Source organism: Schistocerca americana, chromosome 2 (assembly GCF_021461395.2).
Source record: "Schistocerca americana isolate TAMUIC-IGC-003095 chromosome 2, iqSchAmer2.1, whole genome shotgun sequence".
Classification (NCBI taxonomy): domain Eukaryota; kingdom Metazoa; phylum Arthropoda; class Insecta; order Orthoptera; family Acrididae; genus Schistocerca; species Schistocerca americana.
Window position 1 is genome coordinate 773,793,710 of NC_060120.1, and position 18,565 is coordinate 773,812,274.

Below are 18,565 nucleotides of genomic sequence, written 5' to 3' on the forward strand. Positions count from 1 at the left end.
CAGTTGGGCAGTGAGGTGTTTGCTTGTGGACCATCAATCATCTCGAATGAGATTTTCTGCATGTTCCAACATTGTAGGGGTCACAGCTGTGAGCAGTTGGCTGGTTTGCAAGCAACTGGACAGTTTGCATTGCGTAGCAATGATGATACCTCGCCCAGTGACTCAAAGTGCTTTTGTTCACTGCCAGGTCTCCATAGACATTCTGCAAGTGTCTATGAATGTCATTGATGCTATGGTTTCCCGTTAAAGGAAACTCTGAGACAGCTCTGTGTTTGGAATGCATCTCTGTTACAGATGCCATTTTGTACCTACACATAGCGCCACCACCTGTCGGAACTTCATGAGACTATAGGGGCTGAAACGGGGAATATTCCATGATCTCCCACAACAAATTCTTCCAACAAGCAGAAATATATTTTGGGGGGGGGGGGGGGGGGATATTGTGACACATACTATTGAAAAAGAAAAACACCAGAAAGGAAAGAAAATAAAAGAAAAAAAAAACCTGCAAAACATCCAGAATAGATTCTGTTTCTCCGAATAGGAATACTGTGAGCTTAGGTGATGAACTACCTACAGCTACAACTGTCCCTTTCAAGATTTGAACTATTACTGGCATCTGTAAGAGCATTCTTGTTTCTATATAAAAACGGGTTGTATGAAAAATCGTATATTGTTAATGTAGTACTGTACTCTTAGAATCAGCAAATACACCAACATTCATCAAAGTAAAAGCAGTGTGATCTTTAAATAATGATGAATGTAGTAATATCAAATATCTGTCTTGGGACTATCTAGCCCTTCATACTATACAGCCTTCACACAAATGCAGCTTCATTAAGGCATTACAAACAAGAATCTGTCTCACTCTTTAGTCACTCTTAGTGTCACGTGCAAACTTCTTTTGCTATATGAAAAGTGCGGATTTCCTTCTTATACAATATGTATAATTTCACACTTCGTGTAACTAAGTTAAACATTATAATATATTCTTACGGTGGCCTTTCCTAGAGTCCAAGGAAAGGCAAGTAATGTCTGAAGGAGTAAGAGGGTGGTGGGCACCAAATGATATGTTGCTTGTTCGTAAAAATATTCTCGAACTTGTCCTTGGTGGCCGGTGTCAGTACGCAGTCAGAAATTGACAAAATAAAACATCATGGTTATGTTTACAGAAATGCTTTCCTCAGGGATTATCACCACTTGAGCAGTAGTTGTATGAATGATGAGTTTGTCTTTGTCTGATGTACAGTGTTTGAATAAATTAACTTGTGAAGACAAAATATCAATATCCATAAAATATGTCATTCAAACACTTGTGACTGAAGTGCCATTGCCACAGACAGGTAACAATTTTATGTGGTGTGAGGTAGTTCAGAGTTATTTCTGATAAAATATTACTTAGTCAGTATGTGTATTCAAATATGGTTAAAGAAACAAGGATAACAATCATGGTTTTATTTTATCATCATTATTTTTATGTAGCATTCATTCATTACTAATAACACAAAAACAGTCATGAAGTTTGTGTTGCGAATATTTAGTTTGTTGCTTGTGAGCAATCACACCCATCCCCCCAAAAATAATTTTTTTAAAAAAAGTTGATTGTTAATGTTAGGTACATGTTGTACAGTCAGATCCATCCCCTATTAACCACATCAATAGCAGATAATTGTTGAAAATTAAAAAGAGGAAAAAGATAATCAACTTGAAAAAATTGTAGAATTATAAGGGGACAGAGTGGCAGGTCAGTAGCATAGCCTTAGGAGGTGAAAGTCCAATACTGCTGATAATGACATTTAGAAGCAGAAATAGCTAATCCTAGCATTCCTCAGGGAGGGAAGAGCTAGAAGTTTTTGAAGGATGGGAAGGAGGAGCAGACAACTTAGATGCCAGGTTGAGAGGGGCTCGCCAATTGTGAGAATGTTGCGAGAAAAAGTTAATCACTTGCTATATATCGACAGAAATAATCAGTTTTTGAAAATATAATTGCTTAGATAAAAAAATCTACTCACAAAGTGGTGGCAGCAGCTACACATGTAAAAGTTATGGAAATTTGCAAGTTTTCAGAACCAGTGGGTACCACTTCTGGCAGAAGCTTTGAAGAGAAAGGAAGAGGGACAAAGAAAGAGGACTGGCGAGGTTGAGGAAATTGAGAGAATTAAAGAAAAGTCGCCAAGAATGCTGTGTCGGGGGAGACTTACCAGATGGGACTAGAAGAAAAGATTGATTGTTCGGGACTGCACCAAATGAAATTTGAAAACTTTATAGCTTAAAGATGGAAGATAAGGGTAATAAGCAAGACAGAGATTACTGAAAAAACATTGTGCACAAGTTAATAAGAGTGGAAAGCTAAGTCTGTTTTGCTTAGTAAACATTTGAGGAAGAGTGTGGGGGATTAACGGTCAGAAAATAAAAGCTAAAACTAAAAGTGAGTGAAGGAAGGAATAGCCACTGAGAAGAAATGCCGAGGCTGGAGAAATTAACGTATATTAAGGTCAAACGAGTTCTGAGAAAACTGATATCTGGCTCTTGTTGTGATATAAGCATTGAGGTCACGACTGCCATGTTGTAGAGCATATCTTTTCTTTTATGACCTGTTAATCCCTCCACCCTCATCCTCACCTGTTTACCAACTATATTGGACTTATGTGTTGACTATCATTAACTCGTGCACAATGTTCTTTCTGTAATTTCTGTCTTGCTTATTACCCTATCTTCCACCTTTAAGCTCTCAGATTTTCAAATCTCATTTGGTGCTATTCCCAACAATCAGGATATCAGCAACAGGATATTGTGTGTTTGCTGTATACAGCATCTTCCTATGCCCATTCATCCTAACTAATAACTTGGTCGTAGTCATGCCAATGTCAATGTGAAAGACTGAACAGTGTTACATAACAGCAGCAACATGACGTGTTGTTTTACCAGGTGGCTCTCCATTTGGTAGTGGGTAGCGTAGGGCAACTTTTACAGGCGGAACGGTCACGGGAGCTGGAGTCATAGTGTAGGGAAATGGGTGCAGAAGGAGCAAAGGATCTGACAGCTATTCTGGGTGTGGTGTGCAATCTGTCAGGCAGAATGGGCGTCATTTGAGGGCATGGTTTTAGAGTGTCACAAACTTATTAAATAGCTGCATAGTACGAGGGTCATTCAATAATTAGAGAGACAATAGTTTTTCTACTGTTCAACAAAATCCCCTTGAACATTTGTGCACTTTAACGCCCTTGTTGTCCTGCAACCTCTTCCCACATAATGCCTCGTTCAGTGCACCAAATAAATGGAAATCACTACTTTATAAATGAGGACTGTAAGAGAGATGAGGCAGTACTTCCCAGGCTATTTTGTTGATGGTTTCACAGGTTAGTTGAGCAATATGATGACGTGCGTAGCCTTGCAGGAGAATCACACCTGTCCACGACATCTCTCTCATGGCTAGCTTCACCTTGTTTAAAAGCAAATCCGAGTAGTATTGGTGGTTCATTGTTGTACACTGCTCTTCAAGATAATCTCAAAAAACTGGACCTTCAGCATCCCAAAACACCATTAACATGACTTTTCCTGCTGACGCTTGGGGTTTGAATTTTTTTCTGGACAGGTGAGTTGCTGTGCTTCCACTCCATGCTTTGTCTTTTTGATTCTGGCTCATAATAGTTAACCCAAGTTTCATCACAAGTTAAAATTTTGTTGAGGAAGGGCTCACCTTCTCTTTAATAATGTTCCTTTAGCTCAGTGCACACTCTCAACCTTGTTTCCTTGTGTAGCCACGTCAACTCCTTTGGGGCCCATCTTGCACATGTTTTGTGGTACTTCAACTTGTTACAGATGGCTATGGGTCTGAGCACTATGGGACTTAACTTCTGAGGTCATCAGTTCCCTAGAACTTAGAACTACTTAAACCTAACTAACCTAAGGACATCACACACATCCATGCCCGAGGCAGGATTCGAACCTGCGACCGTAGCGATCGCGTGATTCCAGACTGTAGCGCCTAGAACCGCTCGGCCACCCCGGCCGGCATGTTACAGATCATGTTATGAATTGCACCAGTACTAACTTGAACCTTATCAGCTATCATTTCTACAGTCACATGGCAGTCTGCATGAATAATGTCATCAGTCCTACTTTCAAGTGAGAGAGTCGAAACTACAACTGGTCGGCCAGAACGGTGCTAGTCAGTCACGGTGTCATGACCATTTTTGAACTGCTCTACCTACTTCTAAAAATTTGCGCAATTCATACAACCTTCACCGCAAATTTTAGACATTCTACAGTACATATACTGTCACTGGTTTCTCACCTTCAGCAAGTGAAAAACGAATAACTCAACTAATGTGGACATTTCATGTGAATTCACCATCTTGAAATGTATTTTTGAGGTTATATATATATATATATATATATAATCTGCTTGTGTCTGTATGTGTGGATGGATATGTGTGTGTGTGCGAGTGTATACCTGTCCTTTTTTCCCCCTAAGGTAAGTCTTTCCGCTCCTGGGATTGGAATGACTCTTTACCCTCTCCCTTAAAACCCACTTCCTTTCGTCTTTCCCTCTCCTTCCCTCTTTCCTGATGAGGCAACAGTTTGTTGCGAAAGCTTGAATTTTGTGTGTATGTTTGTGTGTCTATCGACCTGCCAGCGCTTTCGTTCGGTAAGTCACCTCATCTTTGTTTTTATATATAATTTTTCCCACGTGGAATGTTTCCCTCTATTATATTGATATATATAGGGAAACATTCCACATGGGAAAAAATATATATATAAAAAAAAACAAAGATGATGTGACTTACCGAACGAAAGTGCTGGCAGGTCGATAGGAACACAAACATACACACAAAATTCTAGCTTTCGCAACCAACGGTTGCCTCATCAGGAAAGAGGGAAGGAGAGGGAAAGACGAAAGGATGTGGGTTTTAAGGGAGAGGGTAAGGAGTCATTCCAATCCCGGGAGCGGAAAGACTTATATGTGTGGATGGATATGTGCGTGTGTGTGAGTGTATACCTGTCCTTTTTTCCCCCTAAGGTAAGTCTTTCCGCTCCCGGGATTGGAATGACTCCTTACCCTCTCCCTTAAAACCCACATCCTTTCGTCTTTCCCTCTCCTTCCCTCTATCCTGATGAGGCAACCGTTGGTTGCGAAAGCTAGAATTTTGTGTGTATGTTTGTGTTCCTATCGACCTGCCAGCGCTTTCGTTTGGTAAGTCACATCATCTTCACAACAGTGTTGATACATCAGTTGATCAGGGCTCATCCCAGTGATGCCAACTTAAAGCCATAAAAGTACCAAACTTCCCCTACTAACAGTTTTTTCCCTAGACCAATTTGTCTCTTTAATTATTGAATGACCCTCGTACATTCATGACAAATATAATGCCGAGTGACAGGAGATGTACTAAGTTGTTTCTTGAGGGATCAGCAGTGCCAGTATTGGTTGTAATGGCCTGGGAAATCTGCTTTTGAACTAGGTTGGTGGGATAATTAGATCCAATGGAGGTTGAGGTGAGAACGGTGGTGTATTGTCGTAAAGAATCTGCACCTGAACAGATGAGTTTGCCTTGAATGCCGGGGTTGTATGGGAGGGAATGTTTGGTGTAGAAAGGGTAGCAACTATCAGAATGTAAGTACTGTTGTCTGTTTGTATGTTAAATGGGAAAATAAGTGTGTAGCTGACCTTGAGTGAGGATGAGGTCAACATCAAGGCATGTGGTGTGGGATTAGGAAGGCGACCAAGTGAAATTTAATTGGGATAACGTATTTTGAGATTCCAATAATTTTAACAGGTCGCAGTCTCACCATTAGACCATATGGCAAAGATGTCATTAAGTATTTAAACCAAGCTGGGGCCCAAAGACTTACAGATCCCAGGAAAGCATCCTCCAATTGACCCATGAGAAAGTTAATAGGAAGGAGCTAACCAAGCTGCTATGGTCAGGCCCCAGATCTGTTTGTATGTCAGCCCCTCAAAAGTATAGTAAGTGATGTTAACTACAAAGTTGATAAAGGTGAGGAGCAAGAACATCACAGTTTTGGAATCAGGTGTGCACTGGTTGATGTAATGTTAAGCAGCAGACAGACCATGTGTACGGGAAATTTTGATATGTAGAGAGGTGGCATCAAAGGTGATGAGGAAAGTGTGTGATGGGAGTGGAATGAGCATGGATTTCAGACAACCTAGGAAATGGTTGGCATCCTTAATATGAGAGGGCAGTGAAGCCAACAACTCTGGGTAGCCAGGGGTCTTAGGAAGGTAGTAGTAGGTGGGGGTGTGGGGTTTGGGTGGAGCACGAAGTTCTATGGATTGACTTGTTAGTCCTTGTAAGGGGGTCCTAGATATTAAGGTGGGACTTTAAGTCTGTTCGACAGGTATCGGATCTTGATGGCAGATGCCATACGTAGAAATGCCAGAAAGCTGGCGTAGACCATCACTTCAATACTCTCATCAGTCAAGTATCGCAATGGTTCATCCCGTGTCTGCTAGGATTACAGTGATTGATCACCAGGATGATAGTGATAGAGCCATCACTTTTAAAGGCAGAAAAGCCTGCTGTTTGCAGAGGACAGACTAGGGTCATGTTATAGGGCCCTGAGAAAGAGTTGTGAAGAATTGCTGGATATTTTTGTCTCTGCTGCACCTGGCAAAACGTATACTATGAAACGTTGGATGTTCGGAATTCCTGGAAGGTTTGTTAGGGGCGATTTTGAGGTAGTGGTGGTCGATAAAGTTGGGATCGTGGTCCTAACTGTTCAAGTAAGGGTTCAGTGTCAGGTTTGTCATTGGAAAGTTTGAGGTTGGATTGCAAAGCGTTACTTACAGTTGTCATTACATGGGAAGGGAAGTAAGTCTTTAACCAAAGCAGCCTCTAGTTGCAATTTGAAGTTGGCTTGGTTGATGATACCATCCAAGGAAAGGTGAGGAACACGTAACTGCAGGACTTTGTTGATGGAGATAAGTGTCATTATTCCAGTTCCCTAACACAAAAGGTTTTTTTGCTCCAATTACTTCCTCTCTCTGTTTGCCCTGTTTTTAAGGTTTTGTCTGTTTTCACATCTGTTTTACAAACTTTCCAAGTCGCGATTTGTTGTAATTTTCTCTTATCAAAATTTCTTTCTACCATATAGTAATGACTTTACAATTTTTGTTGGAATTTTCTGAAATGTTATACATTCTTCAATTTTTTGATTTTTTTACTGTGCTTGTTTTTGTTTTTCTCTCAGTTTTCCTCCTCTGCTCGTTTTGCACCACTCCCACCATCTCCAGTACTAATACCCTCCTATTTTGCCATGATGAATCCCATCACATATAATACTCAGTTGTTTCTAAAACATTCTTTTACACTATCTAATGTAAGGTTGCATATATTGTGTCTTGAAACCTGCTTGCCCCTGGGAGCTACCCCCCCCCCCCCCCCCCCCCCCCCAAGGCCTAACTTTGAAAGTCTCCATTTCTGGGTGTAAATCCCACTCTTATAGGTTCAAATACAGCAATCTGTTACGTTTACCTGGCAAATCTGTGGCCTGTAAACCACATGTGCCAATTTCCACTCCACCAGACTTCTCTCCTCCTACAAAAACCCATGGTTATCTGCCTCTCATGTTTACTTAGATGGTATCATCCACCAAGCCAACTTCAAACTGCGACAACAGGCCATACGTCACCTCCAAAAGCTGTCCTACCTTCTCCTAGACTACCACAATGGTGGTGTTGCCATTCTTGTCCCACTCCAGCTCCCTAAACAGCTGCAGCATCAACCACTGTTCCTCTCTTACAAACAGAGCTTGGCTAACCTCCTTCACATTACCCAGCTTTCACCATAGCTTTCCAGAACAATGGAAACTCATGATCACAGGAATCAGTTACAACAGTATACTGTTCCCAACCTCTCATCTAATTACCTCTCCCCAACCTGAATTATCTGTATTATCCAAGAGTCTCACTTTTCTAAACTTCCATTTAATAATGATGCTTTGGTTAAGGACCTACTTTCCTTGCCACGTAATGTCACCTGGAAGTATCATTTGCAACCCAATCTCAAAACCTTTCCAACTACAAACCTGACACTGAACCCCGCCTGGAATAGTTCTGGCCATGATGCCAACTTGATACACCAACACTACCTTCAAATCGCCCCTAAAAAGCCTTCAAAGAATTCCTAACATCCAGCAATGGTTCAGAACTGTTTCTCAGGTTTCTACAATATTACGCTAACCTGTCCTTTATAGAACTCCAGGCTTTTCATTTCTTAAAGTGACGATGCCATCATCATCCTTCCAGGAAACAAGGAATCCACCACTGCGGTGATTGATCGATGGGATTATACAGGGTGATTCAAAAAGAATACCACAACTTTAGGAATTTAAAACTCTGCAACGACAAAAGGCAGAGCTAAGCACTATCTGTCGGCGAATTAAGGGAGCTATAAAGTTTCATTTAGTCGTACATTTGTTCGCTTGAGGCGCTGTTGACTAGGCGTCAGCGTCAGTTGATGCTAAGATGGCGACCGCTCAACAGAAAGCTTTTTGTGTTATTGAGTATGGCAGAAGTGAATCGATGACAGTTGTTCAGCGTGCATTTCGAACGAAGTATGGTGTTAAACCTCCTGATAGGTGGTGTATTAAACGTTGGTATAAACAGTTTACAGAGAATGGGTGTTTGTGCAAAGGGAAAAGTTCTGGACGGCCGAGAACGAGTGATGAAAATGTAGCACGCATCCAGCAAGCATTTGTTCGCAGTCCAGGAAAATCGACTCGCAGAGCTAGCAGAGAGCAGCAAATTCCACAATCAACAGTATGGAGAGTCCTACAAAAAAGGTTAGTTATGAAACCTGAACGTCAATACCCGAGGCGATGGATCGGCCGCCAGGCAGCCCGTGACAGAGCACTTCATCACTGGCCTCCAAGAAGCCCTGATCCCCCTGCGATTTTTTCTTATGGGGGTATGTTAAGGATATGGTGTTTCGGCCACCTCTCCCAGCCACCATTGATGATTTGAAACGAGAAATAACAGCAGCTATCCAAACTGTTACGCCTGATATGCTACAGAGAGTGTGGAACGAGTTGGAGTATCGGGTTGATATTGCTCGTGTGTCTGGAGGGGGCCATATTGAACATCTCTGAACTTGTTTTTGAGTGAGAAAAAACCTTTTTAAATACTCTTTGTAATGATGTATAACAGAAGGTTATATTATGTTTCTTTCATTAAATACACATTTTTAAAGTTGTGGTATTCTTTTTGAATCACCCTGTATTACCGAGGGTCTATACTTCTACGTACAGTATCTGCTATAAGTATCCCATCCCGTGGTTCAAACTGAACTACAGTCCCTCCTTAAAATATCAGACCCCTCACAAGGACTAACACCTCAATCCATAGAACTTCTTACCTCACCAAATCCGCACTGCCCACCTTTTACCTTCTTACTAAGAACCACAAACCCAATCATCCTGGCCATCCCAAAGTGGTTGGCTTCAATCCCCTCCTATATTAAGGACACGTATCATTTCCTAGATTGTCTGCAGTCTGTGCCTATCCCACACCCACCACATACTTTGCTTGTCACCTTTGATGCTACTTATCTCTGTATCAGCATTCTCCACATACATGGTCTGTTTGCTGCCTAACATTACATCAACCAGTGCGCACCTGATTCCAAATGTATGAAGTCCTTGCTGCTCACCTTTATCAACTTAATACTTACCAACTCTCACGTTACGTTTGACAGGCAGACATACAAGCAGATCAGGGGCATCGTTGTAGCACCCAGAATGGCTCCTTTCTGTGCCAACCTTCTCATGGGTCATTTGGATGGTGCTTGCTTGGGAGCCTTAAACCTTCAGTCCCCAGTTTGGTTTAAATACTGTGATGCCATCATTGCCGTAAAGTCTAATTTTACAAGGTCCTGTTCCAAATCCCATTTCACATTCCTTGATGTTGACCTCATTCTCATTGAAGGTCAGCTACACTCTTTTGTTCCCATTAAACATACAAATACACAACAATACTTGCATTTTGACAGTTGACATCCTTTCGATGCCAAATGTTCCCTCCCATACAACCTTGGCATTCAAGGTAAACTGATATGTTCAGATGCAGACTCTTTACAGCAATACACACCCATTCTGACCTCACCCTTCACTAGATATATTTATCCCACCTGCCTAGTTCGAAAGCAGACTTCCTGGGCCATCACATCCAATCTTGGCACTGCTTATCCCTCCAAAAACAACTTTGCAAACTTCTTATCCCTTGATCCTATCCTGGTCATGAATGCATTGAGCAGCTACTTCAGCAAGTGTGTTTGACACTCTAAAATCATGCCCTGAAATTAGGCCCATTCTGTCTGATGGTTTGCCCACCACACCTAGAGTAGCTGTTACACCCTGTGCCCCTTCTGCACCCATTTCCCTACCCTATGGGTCCTACCCCTGTGACCATCCCCACTGTAAGACTTGCCCTACAAACCTTCCTACCACCACCTACACCACCCTGTAACTGGCCTGACAGTTCCTATCAGAGAGCCACCTGTAAAACATGTCATGTATCAACTGATACGTAAACACTGCTTGGCCTTCTATATTGGTGTAACTACCATCAAGTTATCAGTTAGGATGAATGAACATGGGCAACACACACACTAACACCAGTTTCTCTGAATGCTGCAGTTGGGAACTGCCATTACAACATGTGCTTGGTTCTTGCCATCCACCTGGCCTGAATTTATGTTAGATTAATTTTTTTTGGTCTCAGCATTTCTTTTCACCAACTATTCCTTTTCTTTACTCCCTTTTAGTTCTCTGTATCTTTTATTTCCTGACCTGCTAACTCCCGCTACTACATCTGTTTACCAAGTATATTGCACTTAGCTTTCCACTGATACCAACTCATGCACAACAGTTTTTCAGTAATCTCTGTCGTGCTTGTTACCTTATCTTACATCTTTGTTCCCTCAGGTTTTCAAATCTCATTCTTTGCAATCTCCAACAGTCGGTCTTTCCTTCTCGTACTGTCCTGTAGGTCTCCCCTGACCCGGGATTCTGGGTGACTTTTCCTTAACTCGTTCCATTTCTTAATAATTGCCAGTCCTTTTCCCTCTTCCCTCCTCCTTTATCTTCAACTCTTCTGACAAAAGTTGTATCCACTGGTTCCAAAAGCTTGCACATTTCCCTAACTGCCTTGTGTGTAGCTACTACTGTTATTTGGTGATTAAATTGTTTTATCTGTCCCTTTATATTATATTCCATTCACTATGTAGATTGAAATCATTGCTAAACTTTTTAATAATATACAGTAACACCAGAAAGCACACAAGCCAGGCCTAACACAGGTAGGGGAATTTGAATGGGGTACACAGTGGGCTGTAGGAGTGGGGGGGGGGGAGGAGGTAAAACAAAGGGGGAGTTCATGGACAAACAAGACTGAGAGTAGTTGTGTGGAATGAAGTGGCAGGGATGGGCAAATCTGTGTGATAGGGGCAGAGACTGAGACAAGGAAGTTCTCAAGACCAAAGGGCCTTAAGGACAATTCTCGTCTACATCAATCAAAAAAGATAGTGTTTAGGAAGGATAAAAATTACATGGGTTGTAAACCAACCATTGGAGTCAGGCATGTTCTGTCATTGAGTGATCAAATTTGCTCTTGGCCACAGTTTGACAAGGGCTATTCAAACAAATGTACAGCTTTCTGGTGGTTGTACCCACGTAAAAGGCTGTGGAAAAATTAAGGCAGTGTAGGCATATGGTGATTATACTGCCTACATGGTTGGCCTTGCCTTTGACCATGTTAAATGTGTCTTGACAGGACTGGGGTAGGGTGTGGTTGGATGCACAGGCAGGCCTATGTGGCATGTGGAAAATCATCTTTCACTTTTCTTTAAATTTTTGTGAATTTTTAATGCTGAGACAATTTACTGGGTATCGGTTAATACTGTTACATTGCTTATCTCCTATGCTGAAACAGTTTTTCCCATCTCCTGTATGAGCACTGATAAATAATTTGCACGTAATTTATCATACCGTTATCTTAAGAATTGTGTGTGAATTTTGTTACAGCGAGCCACAGTAGTGAAGCATGGCTTGCAGTATCAATTAGAACATTTCTATGTGAATTTTTCCATTATTCCTGAAAATAAATTAAAATAATGGGATTAAGAGCCAAGCACCATTGTGTACCATATTTTATATCTCGGGACACTACTGTGTGCTGCCACATTTTTAATGCTAGAGTAATGTTTCTGCTTAGTAAGATTTCTTTTTTTTTTCTTCTCAAAATTCTTAGTTGCAGCCATTCATTTCTTATTGGTTTAACAAACTTGAATATTTATGTAATTTTGCCTGTATGTTGTTTCCAGATATGTTATCAGTGGATGAAGACGCATCAAAGCTGAAGGAAACAATACGTATGGATCATTGTTACACTAGTTTGTCTCCATCCTCTGCTCCATCTACAACACCATCTGAGAGCACTACTACTACTGCATCTGAAGTTCAACCTGCTGTTAACCACATAAATTCAGAGTCGCAGAAAACTACCTCTTTTGGTAGGGGAGCAGCACGTGGGACAAGAGGCAGGGTGAGGAGGATGTATATATTATTTATTGCAACAATAAAAAATATCATGTGCTTTCACACTGCATCCAGTTATAGGATAAAACAAAATGGGCTTGAATTTACACAGCACCACTGACAAGGCGAAGGGGGGGGGGGGGGGGGGTGTTAGGGAGATACAACAGCTGAGGCAGCGTAAGGTTTACCAGTTGATATATCATATTGGTCCAGTCCATAACAAGTCTACACAATCTAAATATTTTTTGAATTCGGTAAATTGGTAATTGCATTTCATTCACACCCCCATCTAAGTGCAAGTACTGTTGCTCCAGGCTAGAGGGTGATACTGAAAGACAGTACAGTAGTTACGGCAGTGGACATGTTTGGAAGGAATGGTATTCAAATCCCTATTCACGTAGCCAAATTAGGGCTTCTTTGGTTTCCGTTAATTACTTAAGGTGAATGTCTCTGTGGTTTTTTTTTTTTTTTTTTTAGTCAGCTTGTGCTACATTGACTTGTATACAAAATTATGATTGTGCAAGACATTGGAAAGTGGAAAGATTTTTATCAAGAAATCCTTTTAGTTGCCTTTAGACACTGTGTGGAACAACAGTGAAGCACATTGTTGTTTTTTCTAATCTCGGTAACACTAGAACGGTAGAAGGGGTCAAAATGACCTCTGTCATACGTTTTACGTTCATTGTCATATCCAATTTACTTACTTTGTTAATGAAATTATGACTTTTTCTAATTTTTTCTCCTCTTTCTGAAGATGTTTTAGTATTTACAAAATATTTTAATTTTCTTCGCCATTTCATTCAGTATACCTAGAACGGTGGAAGGGGTCAATTTGACCCCGCTGTAATTTCCCTTCTGAACATAAGTAAATTATCCAACAATACAGTGGCTACAGTGAGCAGTAATGCAGGGCAGCTGCCCCTCATTGTTGCAACTTGACACATGTACATTCCAGTCGGCCTCAGCTTATGTTGTCACTCGGGCAGTTTTTGTCCGTGAAACATGTTTTTGAGTGTGTATCGTAAACATGGGCTTTCTGATGAAGAAGTGTTACATCTCTTAGAGAATTACGAAGTTGAATCGGAAATTGTCTTCACTGATGAAGATGATGATTATGTACCTGACACAAGTGAAGATGAAGATATGGTGAACAAGGGACAATTAGTGGGAGAGCATTCAGATGCTGATATGCGTCAATCATCACCTCTTTCACCACTGCAGGTACAGTTGGAAGCTTCTACAAAGGTGATTGCAAGGGATGGAACCATGTGGGGGATTGGAAATTATTCATCTTCTGGAAGGCGGTCAGCTGTGAATGTTGTAAAGGAGAGAGGAGATCGCTCTGCTTATGCTTGCCAATGAATAGACAGCTCTGTCATCAGGGCCTTCAGTCTTATTTTTGATGAAACAATGCAACAGTCTTATTTTTGATGAAACAATGCAACATCTCATGAAGAAGTACACAGAATCAGATGCACGAAAATTACTAAAAAACAATGAGTGGACTGTGTCACTTGAGGAACGGGAGAAACTGATAGCCATCGTGTATGTTCGGGGTGTATTGTGCACAAGAGGTATGCCTGTTGATGATATCTGGTCGCACTCTTGGGGGCCTGCTTTTATCAAGGACATTATGCTGAGGGACACATTTCTGGAGCTTCTCAGATTTATGCATTTTGATTAAAAATCAATCCGTGCTGAACGCCTGGCAGCCAACAAATTCACTCTTGTATCTGAGATTTGGGGAAAGTTCATTGAAAACAGTATTTGTGCTTACTGCCCTGGAGAAAATATAATCATTGGCAAGCAGCTGGTACCAAGTAAAGCAAGATGCAGGTTTACTCAATTCATGTCCAACATACCAGACAAATATAATCTCAAATTCTGGTTGGCTGTGGATGTAACAACAAAATATATATGTAATGTTTTCCCGTACCTCGGCAAAGAGGACACTCACGGAGAGAAACAACCACTTGGGGAGTACTTCGTTCTGCATCTTATGGAGCCACTTGTAAATCAATGAAGAAATGTGACCACAGACAACTTCTTTATGTCTCTTCAACTTGCTAAAAAATCTGAAAGAAAAGAAAACTTCATTAGGTGGTACAATGAACAAGATCCACTGTGAAATCCCCGATAAAGTAAGGAAGCTGAATGCTGAAATACAATCCACCACAATACTGCACAATAGTGGCAACATAGGCTGCACCTTGACTGTATACCAAGGAAAGAAGAATAAAAATGTCACTCTTATGACGACACTGCATGCTGAAGCAAGGAAGGGAAGAAAAAACCTGAAACCGTAATGTTCTACAATGTAACAAAGTACGGGGTGGACGTGGTTGATCAAATGTAAATGTACTATGAAGGTTGCATGTAGGAGATGGACAGTGCATGTCTTCTACAACATACGGGACATGGCGGCAATAAATGCATGGGTCATCTATAACATAGTAATGGACAAGAAAAAGCAAAGGAAGACGTTCTTATTTCAACTGGCAAATGAATTCAAGGGAACGAAAGAGCGAGAACATCAGGCAAAGGAAGAGGATATGGGGCTGAAATCGCGTAGAAAGCGCCAGATCAGCCTCTGCAAAGGCAACAAGACCAGCAAAAACTTTGTAAAGTGCCACAAAACCATGTGCAGAAAATGTGCGCGCAAAACAGAAATCACCTGAGGTAAGTGCATTTAGCAAGCTGCAAATGACTTTGAAAAGTAATACAGAGCTGTTTGTAAAACACATTTGAGAGCAAAATGAACCAAATTTACTAAATGTGTCCAGAATTTGTATGAATATTTAATAAATAAAAATCTATAGTTAAGAAACTTGTAGCAGTAGCAACAAAAAATTTGTATGATACTTTGTTGTTCAAAGAAATTAGTAATTATTATTTTTAATTGTAAATAATTGTTGTGATTACTAGAAATAAATTATGGATTAACAAACACTTTAAAAGTACTTGTGTTAGTAAAATATGAAAATATTTTATGTGGGGTCAAAATGACCCCTTTCTGCCATTGTAGGATTGTTGAAACTCTGCCGTTCTAGTGTTGATAAGCTGACTTCGTTTACTGAACTACAGAAACTGCTTTACCTCTTTATTGAGTGGTGTCCAATCTGCTGTTCAGTGTTACAGGGACATTTGCTTTTTGTGGAAACATAGGCATCAATTACTGTTGTGACATTCTAGAAGACATTTCCTCTCCTTGCTTCCACATATTGAAACAAGATTTTGGCTTTCTGCAGGGTAATGATGAACCTCGTATTGTTTGTCATTTATGTGCCATCATGTGGGAAGTGTTTCCAGGATGTCAGATTTTTTTATGGGTTTACCAACATATACTCTGGACCTGAGGTCATGTGTGGCTCCCTTCCAAATAAGAGAAGAAATCACTGCAACTTGCAGCACATAATAAAAGAGACTGTCTGAATTAGGCATTTGTGACAGATTAGTGAACAGCTTTAACTCTAACGTTCCAACATGTTTCCTCGAAACCAGTCAATGTGGTATCAGTAGCTGAGCATTTTGCTATAGAGTGGTCTCATGCTCCACCCAGAAATGTCGTGTACTGGATCGGACACAAAAATAGCAAAGACTGTTGTGAACAAATTGTATACTTACTAAATATGTGAAACTTGAGTTTGTCCTGGTGTGTAAAATGTTTAAAAAACTGAATAGGAATGCAGCCATGCAACGTCCTTGACGACTGCCGATATTTCAACGGGTAAAACATCCCATCCAAATAAGTCCAAGAGCCCTTTGTTGGCTAAGGCTGTGTGAGTGCATGTTTTGTCATGCAACAAGCACACTCCTCTCATCAACTTTCTCTTACTTTTGTTTTGAATTCTCTTTTTAAATTCTTTTAGGGTCTCTCAGTATCATTGTGCTTTGATGGTGGCCCCACAAGGCAGAAATTCCACCAATAAAATGCCATCCCTAAACACTGAAGCTATGATGTTTGCCCGAAATCATGGTTCTGAATTTTTTAGCAGATAAGGAATTGGTGTGGCGCCATTGTGATGACTTTTCATTTTGTCTCAGGCTTGTACTGGGTCACCCTCATTTCATCTACAGTCAGTAGTGGTCAGAAAATCCTCGCCATCCAATTCAAGTCACTCAAGAAAGTATGTGGTGCTATGGACTCTATTTTTCATGTTATGCCCCGTCAGCTGTTTTGGGACCAATCTTGCTCACAGTTTTCGGTATCTCAGTGTTTCTTAAGTGTCTCGTGTAAGAGAGTTTTGGAGAATTGTGGGAACATCACAGAAATATCATCCACTGTCAATCCGTGGTCTTCATGAAGAGTTTCCTTTATTATTATTATTATTATTATTGTTATTCCCCCCCCCCCCCCTCCCCCCCCCCCCCCCCCCCCCAACACATCAGCCAAAATGGACAGTCTTCCATTTCTCTGTTTGTCACAAACCTTTGTTCTGCCTCCACTAAGCTCCCTACACCATTTAAATACAATCTTTCTGTTTATAACAAGCTCACCGTAAACCGTTCAGATTCTCAAAAAAATTTGGCAGGTCCTGCTGCTTCTGCAAATATGAAGCAAATCACAGCATGTGGCTCGCACTTGGTGGTATTTCTTACCGATTACGGTCAAAGTGTACTTACATTCTGAACATGCCTTTTATATGAAAACAGTTTAAAAATTGAGATAAATTTACAAAATGGTATTTTGAAAAGCTGGTTTCATTTCTATTTCTTTTGGTTCTAGTTCTTTAATGTATCTGTTTTCAGTGTTAACATTCTTATTTCATTTTCCATGAGCATACAGTGTATTTTCGTATTGGCAGTGGTGTTTAACGTAGATAACTTACTTTGTGTGATTTGAAACTGTAGGTTCTGTTACAGAAACTAGGCTCGCATGTTGCACGTCTGCCTGTAATTAGATGTCACAGTTAACTTACAATATTGTTCTTACTAACTCAACATAAATATTCTCTCCTTCATCTCCATCTCATTTACTGGTGCAAATAACTGGTGCCTTCAATATTATTTAAATCTGTATCAGAACAGAAAATGAACGAGATTGTAATGAATATTACAAACTACCATTTATGCAGAATATTTGTCTCCAAAGGTAATCTGAGCATATTAAAATGTATGCAAACCACTGTGTACAACTTCTTCATGAAACTCCACACCATAAGTGTTGGAATAAAGCACGATTTTCAGGCTGCAGTTAGTTTCTGTGCACTTTTTGTAACAGTAAGCTGACAAAATTATTATGTGTAGTTTTATGTATTTCAGCCTTGAACAGTTTTGACACTGTTTTTGTTATGCTTACATGACTCATGTAATTACGTAATTGTGAAAGGTGTTTTGAAATTGTACCTTGTCTGCTCAAATACTTTCTTGACACTATTCTTGATATTTAATATCATATTAATATAAATTTTTCCAGTGATGATTTGTCCTTGTATTGAATGAATTTAAGTCAATGGCAACATGCTCCATTCCTAATGTTGGTTGTGGTAATGTCATCAGTTTCATTGCAGAAAGCAGTAAATCTTGTATGACTGTGGAGAATTATGAGATTTTTCTGTTTACTTTCCTCCATCTTTACAGCACAGCATCTTTACAATAAATACTATATTTGGTTGAAGCACACTAATCATGTTGATAAATGTGTTTACAGGTGTTGCCAGGATTGTTTCATGCTAATTTAGATCAAAAGTTAATATCATCCAGTAGGTTCAAGTTTAGTGTTACACAACAGAGCAGTTTCTTAAACTAAGTTCAGTATCTGAACTAAGGTCAGAATTGATCTCCAGTCACTAGTGTTTATACAGTCACCTGTAAGTGGATCACTACTGTTCATGACATTGTCACATATAATTGAAAAATTGTAAACGCTATTTTAGTAAAACATGGTGTTCCAATTTGCTGTCGAATCTTCTGGCTTCTTTCCATTAACATTTGCACTGTTTTAAGTGTAGTTAAAACTTGAGTTGTGTTATTTTGAAACTTCCATTATTTTGTAACGGGAAGTAAA

General features: G+C 40.2%; 1 protein-coding gene across 2 annotated transcripts in view; it reads left to right on the forward strand.

The window, feature by feature from the left end:
* Nucleotides 1-18,565, forward strand: part of LOC124595168 — a 236,997-nt gene that overhangs the window by 85,217 nt on the left and 133,215 nt on the right. For both annotated transcript variants that reach the window (XM_047133780.1, XM_047133781.1), the window contains exon 5: nt 12,345-12,565. In XM_047133780.1, coding sequence (XP_046989736.1) covers nt 12,345-12,565 — 221 coding nt within the window. The remainder of the gene's footprint in view (nt 1-12,344; nt 12,566-18,565) is intronic.